Below are 12,029 nucleotides of genomic sequence, written 5' to 3' on the forward strand. Positions count from 1 at the left end.
TCCTTTATTAGTTATTTGGGGAGACCTCTAAGTTGGCTTCTAGCAAATTCTTTCCTTCCTTCCCCCCTCCCTCCTTCTTTCTTTTTCTCTTCTTTTCTTTGCTTACTGTGGTTCAGTGTTTCCCAAGTGTGTTTTCCAGGATATAAGGTCCATAGGATGCTCATATGCTCTTCAGTTCAAGAAATGGTCCAAAATAGGAAACCTATTTATCTCAACCACTTCCAAAAGGATTTGACTGTGAAATATTCATTATATACATATAAACATTCCAGGACCTGACTTCAGAAACAAAGGAAGACGTACCAGTGATGAGAATAGATTGAGGAATGAGAGGATATAGTTGGGCCAACATAGATCTTATGGGATACTTTTTTACGGAATTACTGATTTATTTATGCCATGCTCATTTTCAGTTAAAAATGTTTTGTGTCCTTTTGAATTGCATAGTCCGTAAAGATTGTTAAATTTTTGTGAGTGGATTATCCGTTGAACATGAATAATGTCATTTTGAGGCTGTGAAAAACCTACATTTTGAGATATCTTATTAGATTTTTTTTAATTCTTAGAAATTGGTTTTCTTGAAGGGAGACATTTAACTGAAAAGGTCAATGCTGAGAAATCACTGTGATTCCAGGTTTTTCTGTCTTCTCATATATTTTGAGATTGCTATTGTCATTTTTAATGGAGATCATGAAAAATGTGTAATGTTAGAAATTCATAGCAACCACATTTCTCATTTAGTCTGCCAGACAAAACAATGTATTTAATTGCTTGGAAAATAGAAGACTGTTTTATTGATTTGAATTATATATATATATATATTTCTAGTCCTTTATGTTTCAAAACTTAAGAAAGGAAAAGTTGCAATTTGAAAAGCTTTTAGGATACAGTATTGGAGCAAATCGCTTGTCTGATGCCTGGGCATTTTGTTTGTTTATGATAGAACATGGGAACATATTAAACCTAAGATTCGTTGAGAACCCCATTTTATTAATATTGCTATGTTAAATGTGTAAGTATTGAACAGTAGTGAAATATGAGCCATTTTATCCAGTGACATTTTGAATGAATCTCATTGTAGGGGAAGCCTGTGGGAACACCAGATGCTGGCGCTTATTTCCGTGTGCTCGCGGAGCATGGAGTAGCTGCCTTGTTTACAGCGCCGACCGCCATTAGAGCAATCCGTCAGCAGGACCCTGGGGCAGCCTTGGGGAAGCAGTACTCTCTGACAAGGTGAACTTGGGATGCACAGGGCAAATTACATTAAAAACTGCAATCACAGTGAATAACTGAACACTGTATATTTTTTCTAGCATGGCAGTACCGTTATGGAAAAAGTCAGAGGTTCTGAATGTTAAGAATAGCTGTTCTAAATGTATTTTTGAAAGAGTTGGAAATTTAGCTATACTGTGAATATTTTTAATACCATGTCCTGTTTATTTCTGTTCAAATTTTCTCAACATAGTTCTCTTTTTAAAACTACTCTGCTTATATTTTCCTTAAAGCAGAAGGCTAACTGTGATTTATACACATACGTATATGTATGTGTGTTTGTAATCTAGTTCTTTACCACTAGCGCCACCTGGGAAGCCCCACTCTCTCTGGTAATAAAGAACCCACCTGTCAATGCAGGAAACATGAGACGCAGGTTTGATCCCGGGGTCAGGAAGATTCCCTGGAGGAGGTCATGGCAACCCACTCCAGTATTCTTGCCTGGAGAATCCCATGCACAGAGGAGCCTGGCAGGCTACAGTCCGTAGGGTAACAAAAAGTCAGACAGGCTGAAGTGACTTAGCATGCACATGTACATATATATAAATATATAGGTATATATATAATATCTACCTTTTGAAAATAGACTAATAGTCTAAATAGAGGGAAAATACTTGATTTTACTTATAAAGATAAAATGTGCAAAGTATAGTCCAAATTACCTATGTTGAAAGAGTGAAGGAAATTATTTTCCTGTTGTTTTGTAATAATGTGCTCAGAATGGTTTAGATACTTTTGTGCTGGTTTATTGCCATTCATTTTAGTTTAATGATATGTACATTCAGAGATAATTATAACAATTTTTGTCTTCAAGGCAGTTTCCAGCATCAGTTCTCATTGAACCTTTCTGAAATAGGTCACTGCTATCATAAACTAAAAGGATTTTGTAGTTGCTTGAAGTCAAAAGTGGTTTTAAATTAAGTCAGTTTGAAATTTTTAAATTAAATGCCAGATGTTATGAATTTTATGCTGTTATGGCCCAAAGAAGGGGTTAAAACAGATACTGTACAGCAATTGCAGATGTAAGCAAGAAGATTTCAGTTTGGGCAGGGTCAGTGATTTGGTTCATTTGTTTCTTTTTTGGGAAAAAAAGGGATCTGGATTTACATAAAATGTTCATAAAATGAGCATACAATGTGTTCATAAAATAATCTTATGTTGTATTTGTATTCACTTTCTTTATTTACTACATTGTGATTTAGTTTTCTCCATTTCAGTAAAAGAAGAGAAACGTAGGTTTAGGTAAAAACATCTGAGGCTGTGTATAGTCTCCTTGTCTTAACCCAGTTCCAGGGGTTTTGAAGAAATAGTGACTATTGTTCTTGCATTGTCACTTTTCTGACAACTGCATTCTGACTACAGGGCATGGAGGTGTGTGACGATCAAGCTAAAGTCTGTTGTTTGCTACATCATCTTTTCCCATTTGTTACATGGGGTTCAGATGATATCGTTTATTGTAAAGGCAAGAAACCATTTCTAATTTGCCTGAAGTATAAAGCATCAAATAATACCAAATGAATACCTATTAAATCACCAATAAATGAATACCTATTAAATACCAGATTCATTTTCAATACCAAAATACCAACTCTTTCAAACTAATAGGTATAGACATAGAGTATGACATAGTCCATGAGATTTTAATGTAAGAGAAATTGCAATAAACTCCCCTGATCATGCGCCTTTGTCTTTAGGCATTTAAGTTATTCATGATGATGTGAACCTATGTTTTCCATATCTCTTTAGGAATGCAGACTCTAAAACAGCCTCAATTATTCAAATGACTACTATTAATAAATGCAAACACTTGCTGATCACCTACTATGTGCTAGGCATAAGCAAAGTTTGTTGTCTCACTGGTTATCACAATAAGTAGGAATTGTGATTATTTTCATCTTACAGGTAAGTGAGGTTAGGACCAGAAGTTAAGTGACTTCTTAAGAAGAAACTAATTCAGGTGATCTAACTAGAGCCTACGCTCCTAACTAAATACCATGAACATAACACTTCCTATGAAAAGTAAGTTAGGAGACTAACTTGACCTAGGGATTTTTGTCATTCATGGGAAAAATGCAGCTTTTCCTTTTCATGTATTTATAGTCTATATGAATAGTACCTTCACTGATCTACTTTGATAGATTCTGACTTGTGGACTAAGAGAATGTTAGAAGAGACCTCCAAAATCCAACTATCTTACTGTAGGCAACCGAGAGTCAAAAAAAGTTAAGTTTGGATTAGAGACAGAATGACAACCAGAACCCAAGTCTTCTCATACCTTCAAGTTTATATTTCAAGTTTATACCTTCTCATACCTTCAAGTTTATATTTATGTTCAAGACAATTTCATGCTGACGTACTGAATGGACATTTCTTAGATATTATAATTGCAAACTCGTGATTGATATATGGTTTGCTTTTCTCTCCTTTTACAGAACGTTTTGCGATGATATTTTCTTTTTACATGTTATATAGCTCATTAAAGATTGTTTTAAAATAAATTTAAAGATGTTCCCCTAAATTTAAGAGGGTACTCTGAAATAGGTAACTAACCAGAACTATAAGTTACTTTATCAGACAACTAGAGTTTGGAAAAATAGGTAAGACATCATCTAGTGAAATCATTTCATTTCACAGTAGAGAAAACTTTGCCACAAAGAGGTAAAATAACATTCCCAGGATTACAAAGCTACTATAGGGCAAAACCTGGGCTAGGCAGTACTGGATGGTAATTTGGATTCTGACTATGGAGTTAGACTCCCTGGGCTCAAATCTACCATTTACTGACTATGTGACCTTCAGAAAGTTATGTAGTCTCTCTGTTCTTTTCGTGTGTGTGTGTGAACTAGTGCAAGAATATAATGAAAATAGAAGGTACATAATCCATGCAGAGCACTTGGAACTGTTCTTAACATAGACTGTCTTAGCTATTATTATCATCTGCTTTCTAATTCACTGCTCTTTTTCATACATCATAGTGATTTTTTTTCCCCCATGATCTTCTAGTTCAATTTTAGTAAAGTTAGAAAAATAATCTGTGCTGGGATTTCCATTCAAGATAGCGCAGTACCTCATACTTTGATGCAGCCTTTCTTCTCCAGTTACATAGCAATGAGAGTTAATATGAAAAAGAAGAAGCAGAGCATCAGTGGAGCTGAAAAATAAACTTTTCTGTAGACTAGAAATGGGTTAGAGTGGCAAAATGGTAAGGGTGGTGAAGCCAGAGGCTTGCTAGGTGTACAGGCAGGTGTGGGCAGAGTGATAGGGACTCAGTGTTGCCTTGTACTCCCGATGGAGTCAGAGTTTGCTCAGTGATTGAGGATGGGCTTGAGGATGGGCTGGGGTGTTAACACACCACTCAGAAAAGGTGGCTGATGATAATGACTGTCGACTGCTTTCTGGGACTGTGACTTATAGCAGACGTTGGTCCAGGGGTCTGAATGAGACAAAGGACAGCCCAGCAATCAGAGACGGAACAAAACTGCCCATCTGTCATCCTGGAATAGATCTGTGATATCCCAAGTATCACTGTGGATTAATAATTCTGAACCATCATTGTGGCATTAGATGTCACAAACCTATTGAACAAAGAAGGTGAGCATAGGAAAGAGAAAGAGATACAAATAACAACAAAGAACTTCTATTTTGAAAAGATTTGGGAAATAAAATTCCAAATACATGAAGAACTCTAATGTTATTTATATCAACAGAACATGGATTCATTCCAATTGACCTTATTTTTGTAATATAGTCAAATCAAACTTGAAAGTAAGTATTTTGAGAATAATCAATCATAAACTAATAACTTTTATGTAAAATTATTAACTTGGATATGAAACAATAAAAAAGTACAGTGGATAGTGTAAACTAAATAAATAAATATATGGACACAATGAAAGACTCTGATAAAATTATAGGAGACTACTGGGGAAATTTACTCAGAATGAAAAACAGAGAGACAAAATAAAAAATCTGAAAGAACAGTTAAGAGACCTGGAGGGAAGAATCGGTTCTATTTGAACGGAAGCCAAAATAACAGTAATAAATGGTGGAGAGTTTTTTTCAAAAGGTTATTTGAATTTTCTAGTGGGGAGAAACAGAAGAAAATAGAATGAAGGAAAAAGATGGAGATAACCACTGGGACATCGATGTAAAAAATAATGTTCTGTTGTGTGAACTAGAAGTTGATGAGGCATTACTGAAATAATATATTTTATTTAACCTATGATGGCACAAGTGAGGAGTAGCTTTCTCTTGTTTGGTAGTTTATGGACCTTGAAAGGAATATTCATTTTAGTTTTCTTCTGCTTATACTTTATTACCAAAAATTCTTCACCACAATTTGGCTTTGGCTTTTTATCCATTACTATACAGCTTCCTATGTATTTTGGAATAAAATTAATTTAACAACAATACCATTTTATTGTTTCCCTTATTGCTTAATTTTCAACTTCATTTGAGTGTTGAATTGTGCTCGATTTTACATAGAAATGAGGAAAGATGTATAGGTCTCATTCCCATTCATCTCTCTCTCCATTTATTCTACTCTAGATACTGTATATTGTCATTTTGTTTATCCTTTTAGTGTTGCACATTTGGAAGTAGGTTCATCTTTCCATGTGTTGCCATCATCAGAGTATCTCTCATATATTGAATTATTCTATACCAATCTAGGGCAGCACTATCCAGTAAAACTGATATCTACAGTATAGTAACTACTAGCAAGGTGTCAACTACTGAACTCTTGAAAAAGGGTTACTACTGTGAAGAAATTGATATTTTTATTTTTTTCAATTTTAACTAAATTAAATTTTAAATAGCCAGAGATAGTTAGTAGCTACCATATTGTACAGTGCAGAGACAGGATGTATATAATTAATATGAGTAAATTTTCTCTCCAGAGAGTCCAAATAACTGTGAAAAAATGGCTAATTTTCACTTTTATAAAGTTTTAAATAAAAATATATTTTTGAATTTTTAAAATGGGCGTTCATCTCTTTGTAATATTAATAAAAGAGTGGCAGAGTCATTAATGAGAAATTTCACTGTTGGAAAATGTTAATGTTCCTTTTTTGCAAACCTAAAGGACTAAATGTCCTTTAAAAAATAAGAATACAACTCTTGCCCTTAGGCATGAGTTTATCTTTAAATTATAATTTGTCTTTCCATTATAGATTTATACTAAGTAATCATGTGGTTTTAAAAATATAAAATTATATAGTATGGTTTTGTTTATTGTGAGGAATTAGGAGTTAAATAATACTGGATTAAATATTTATTGAAAGATTTTAAATTGTTCTGTCAGTCATGTCTTATTTTATCTTTGTTTATGATGTGTTTATACTCATTATATAATTTGAAGTTGGTAATTGATAAAAACAATAACTTTGGGCAGTTTTAGGAATTTTAATACAAATGTAGATAGATAGTCTCTAGTGTATTTAGGGATAAGAGATCATCTATGCTATTTCATGTTAGGCAAGAAATACTGGAGTAGCTTGCCATTCCCTTCTCCAGGGGATTCTTCAAACCCAGGGATTGAACCCAGGTCTCCTGCATTGCAAGCAGACTCTTTACCATCTGAACCATGAAGGAAGTCCCTAAATTACCAGTGAGCCCCAAATTTTACCTCTGCTTTTGGTAAATTGTACAAAAAAGATCTTCATGACCCAGTTAATCATGATGGTGTGATCACTCACCTAGAGCCACACATCCTGGAATGTGAAGTCAAGTGGGCCTTAGGAAGCATCACTACAAACAAAGCTAGTGGAGGTGATGGAATTCCAGTTGAGCTATTTCAAATCGTGAAAGATGATACTGTGCAAGTGCTGCACTCAATATGACAGCAAATTTGGAGAACTCAGCAGTGGCCACAGGACTGGAAAAGGTCACATTTCATTCCAATCACAAAGAAAGGCAATGCCAAAGAATGCTCAAACTACTGCACAATTGCACTCATCTCACCCGCTAGTAAAGTAATGCTCAAAATTCTCCAAGCCAGGCTTCAGCAATACGTGAACTGTGAACTTCCAGATGTTCAAGCTGGTTTTAGAAAAGGCAGAGGAACCAGAGATCAAATTGCCAACATCCGCTGGATCATCGAAAAAGCAAGAGAGTTTCAGAGAAACAACTATTTCTGCTTTATTGACTATGCCAAAGCCTTTGACTGTGTGGATCACAATAAACTGTGGAAAATTCTTAAAGAGATGGGAATACCAGACCACCTAACCTGCCTCTTGAAAAACCTGTATGCAGGTCAGGAAGCAACAGTTAGAACTGTACATAGAACAACAGACTGATTTCAAATAGGAAAAGGAGTACGTCAAGGCTGTATATTGTCACCCTGCTTATTTAACTTAGATGCAGAGTACATCATGAGAAATGCTGGGCTGGAAGAAACACAAGCTGGAATTAAGATTGCTGAGAGAAATGTCAATAACCTCAGATATGCAGATGACACCACCCTTATGGAAGAAAGTGAAGAGAACTAAAGAGCCTCTTGATGAAAGTGAGAGAGGAGAGTGAAAAAGTTGGCTTAAAGCTCAACGTTCAGAAAACTAAGATCATGGCATCTGGTCCCATCACTTCATGGGAAATAGATGGGGAAACAGTGGAAACAGTGTCAGACTTTATTTTGTTGGGCTCCAAAATCACTGCTGATGGTGATTGCAGCCATGAAATTAAAAGACGCTTACTCCTTGGAAGAAAAGTTATGACCAACCTAGACAGCATATTAAAAAGCAGAGACATTACTTTGCCAACAAAGGTCCATCTAGTCAAGGCTATGGTTTTTCCAGTAGTCATGTATGGATGTGAGAGTTGGACTCTAAAGAAAGCTGAGCACCGAGGAACTGATGCTTTTGAACTGTGGTGTTAGAGAAGACTCTTAGAGTTCCTTGGACTACAAGGAGATCCAACCAGTCCATCCTAAAGGAGATCAGTCCTGGGTGTTCATTGGAAGGACTGATGTTGAAACTGAAACTCCAATACTTTGCCCACCTGATGCGAAGAGCTGACTCATTGGAAAAGACCCTGATGCTGGGTAAGATTGAGGGCAAGAGGAGAAGGGGACGACAGAGGATGAGATGGCTGGATGGCATCACCGACTCAGTGGACATGAGTTTGGGTGGGCTCCGGGAGTTGGTGTTGGACAGGGAGGCCTGGTGTGCTGCAGCTCATGGGGTCACAAAGATTTAGACATGACTGAGCGACTGAACTCTAGTGAACCGAACTGAAGGTGATTTTAATGAAAATGGAGGGGATTGTTCTGACTTGCAGAGAAGGCAAACAGCACTTTTACTATTGTTTGTTGAATATTATACCTTTCTATTTTGCTTATTAGTGCCATTATGAAGATTGCCATCATGATGATACTAATGTATAATTAAAAGATAAAAAGACAATAGAATTATAATAAAAACCATAATATTAAATAATAAGTTTAAAGATACATAAGGCTGAAATTTATCAGGAAATAATGAATCAGTGCTATGCATGATTTTTTTATTATTATAATCAATTAATTACGTTAGTTGAAGTTTACTTGGCTAGGGAAAAAAAGCCAAAAAAATTAATTAAAAGCTAAAAAAATGATGGTAATATCAAGGTATTAGTTGCCCCTTGATTAGCAAAAGATTATTTTGTATTGTGTAATAACATTTTTAAATGACTATATTTTACATTACATTTTCATTACTAAATACTCTTGAAATTCTAGTTCTTAAGTTTTATATATAAACTAAACACATGACTATTTGGATCTTGTAGAGCTTTTTGAAGCAATCTGTGGCTTGAAAGATGATGGAAATGTGGCCTTTGATGTCCATAAAATACTTCCTTTTTGTTTTTCTTTGCCTATAGTATTAGAATCAGCCAAACCTATTCATTTTATAAAATTTTTACAAATCATCTAAATGCATATTATTCTTTTTTTCAGACATCAGACAGTTGGATATTTACTTCTGCTCTTAAAGAAAAGTTTGAGACTAATAAATTCTGTTACATGTGTTATTACAAAGAAAGAAGTTAGAAAAGGTACAATATGCTCTAGAATATGATTACACTTTCAGTGAAATACAAAAAATAACTCCTCTGTTGGTTAGTAAGAAAACCATGCTTGAAACCTCCTATAGTCATAAATGGCAAAAATACAACAGAAATCCTAGTATGTACGTATACCTGTATGTGTTCTTTCTGTTCTTCAAATTTCCTGTAATATTATACAACAGCAATATGATTCTATAAAGTTAATCTAAATTGTGAAGCAAGTATCCATGATCAGTCATTAAAGGTGTCTGTTTAGTATGGTTTGAGGCAGCCCCAAAACAGTGAATAGTAGACCTTTTCATTCAGTCTTTTTTGCTTCTATGATTTGTCATGTATACCTGTGTTTTCCTTCTAATCCTGTGTTCTTGAGTTTTACTTTGATTTAGGATCAGGTATTTTAAAGTTTGGGTTTGGCATTTGTTTATGTATTGGTTTTTCTTCTTCCAATGACATACAAGTATTTCTAAAAGGCTTTTCAAGGAAACGAGAATTGTCATTGGTGATAAGTCCTGTTGCTCAGACTTCTCAGATAATCCGCCATCTCCCCTCCACCTCCCCCGCTCCGGGGCTGCCTGGGTTCAGGTCTCACCACTTCTCTGTGATGGTAATAGCCTCCCAAACCCGGGGCCCCTGGGCTCCTGCCCTCACCTTCCTTCCATCCTCCCCACTCCTGCCAGTGGTGTCTTCCTAAGCCAAAAATCTCACTGTGCCACTCTCCTGCTGAAAATCTTTCATTGGCTTTGATTAGCCTCTCACTACCTTTAGGATGAAATCCAAATTCTTTAGAAAGTTCTATAAGCTCCTTTGTGACAAGGCCCAGGACTGACTCTCCAGATGTCTTCACTTGCTCCTCATTTACCCTAGAAACATATAATATACTTAATCACAGAAGTTTTTTAAAAAGTTTTGATAGTTTGAATAAGATACAATTAAAATATGCTCATATTTTTCAGTTACAAGATTATCAACAGTATCACATTTATATCCTTATTTTGTCTTATTTTTATATAGCATCTAAAATCATAGATATATCAACCTTATTTTAAACTTCAAAACTTTAGTGTTTGTTATATTTTAGCCTACTTTAATAGCTTAATGTGTTACTATTTATTTCATCCTGCTATAGCATTTCTGTCTGATGAGATCATAATTGATAATCCAGATTTTAATTTCAAGCAAGTTATAAATGAATACATATTTGATTACCTAAATTTTAGGTAATTTTAGGTTATATATTTGCTTGAATTGCAAATATATATGTAGTTTGTGTAAAGTTTAAGTATCTAAAAATCTCAGATATTTTGATTGGTATTGATGTCATAAAGATGAATGATCCTAAGGAACTGTGAGAAATAAACAAGAAGCAAGTAATTATAGAATGAGATATATGTTTGTAGCAGAAGCAGCGTAGAGGCTCCATAGTTGTGGAGCATAGTGTGGGAATATTTGAATATTCATGAGATTTTTATGAAATAAGTTAAGGGAATGATAAATCTTCTATGGCTATACTACATTGTACAGGATGGGTAGGCAGGTTTTTACATTTGATTTGTATTTATTTATTTATGTTTTAATTTTCACAATAGTGAATTAGCTCTTCATACACACCTTTGTTTTGACAGACAAGCCATGGGGGCATTGAGAATGGAGGAAAAAAATAGTCATTCTCTCAATGAACCACCAATGGTGTCAACCCAATTCTGTTTTTTTTCTGTTTCATCCTTTCTACAATGTGGCATAGTGTTCCTTGCAAAGGATTGTTCATCTCTTAGTAATCATTTATTCCTTTTGATAAGAGCCTTTTTATCTTGTAAGGCCACAATGCCATTTCTTTTTAAATCACCTACCTTTCCTATATATGTCCTTGGAATAGGAGAAATATATGTTGAAATCAGAGTAATGTTTATTGAAGTAACTCATGAGAAGGAGCATGTGCATCATATCTATGAGCACATTTGTTGCCTTAGCTGATACTCTAGAGTATATTTTTGGCATAGACTTAAATAGAATACAGGAATCAAATTTGGAGCTAAAATTAGCAGAGGTAATGTCAAGGAGGAAAAGATTTTTCATCTTTTGATTATTAGATGACTATGACAGATATATTACAAAGATCAACTCAGTTGCTTTTCTCAAAACTGAGAAGCTATAGCTGTGAATTCTGCTTTTGAAGCGTTTCTCTCCAGTGCTGTGATATGCATTTAGTTATACTGGGGCCTTCCTGCATGGCGCTAGTGATAAAGAGCCCACCTGCCAATGCAGGAGTCTTAAGAGACATGGGTTCCATCCCTGGATCGTAAAGATCCCCTGGAAGGAGTGCATGGCAACTCACTCCAGCATTCTTGCCTGGAGAATCCCATGGACAGAGGAACTTGGCAGGCTGCCGTCCATAGAGTTGCAAAGAGGCAGACACGACTGAAGTGAATTAGCGCTGCATAGCATGCTGGGTCCAAACAAATGATGCCTGCATTCTACAACCATTCTACAGTGTTTTCCTCTGAGAATTAATGTGATTATATTGTACAGTGTTTAAAAGAAGGCAAAACTGAAATTATTTCAGTTTATTTTCAAGGAATAATTTGAATTCACTCTCCCTCTAATACTCAGGTTCAAAACACTATTTGTGGCTGGAGAACGATGTGATGTGGAGACGCTGGAATGGTCCAAAAAGGTCTTCAGAGTACCTGTGCTGGACCACTGGTGGCAAACTGGTG

General features: G+C 35.3%; 1 protein-coding gene across 9 annotated transcripts in view; it reads left to right on the plus strand.

Annotated features, from left to right (window-relative positions):
• Positions 1 to 12,029, plus strand: part of ACSS3 (acyl-CoA synthetase short chain family member 3) — a 249,175-nt gene that overhangs the window by 104,923 nt on the left and 132,223 nt on the right. For all 9 annotated transcript variants that reach the window (XR_014083314.1, XR_014083316.1, XR_014083315.1 and 6 more), the window contains 2 exons: positions 1,082 to 1,233; positions 11,923 to 12,026. Coding sequence is in view for 6 of the 9 variants with exons in the window: in XM_081594857.1 (XP_081450983.1) it covers positions 1,082 to 1,233; positions 11,923 to 12,026 (256 nt within the window). In the remaining 3 variants the exon portion in view is untranslated. The remainder of the gene's footprint in view (positions 1 to 1,081; positions 1,234 to 11,922; positions 12,027 to 12,029) is intronic.

Source organism: Giraffa tippelskirchi, chromosome 4 (genome assembly GCF_054371585.1).
Source record: "Giraffa tippelskirchi isolate mGirTip1 chromosome 4, T2T-mGirTip1v1.2.pri, whole genome shotgun sequence".
Lineage (NCBI taxonomy): Eukaryota > Metazoa > Chordata > Mammalia > Artiodactyla > Giraffidae > Giraffa > Giraffa tippelskirchi.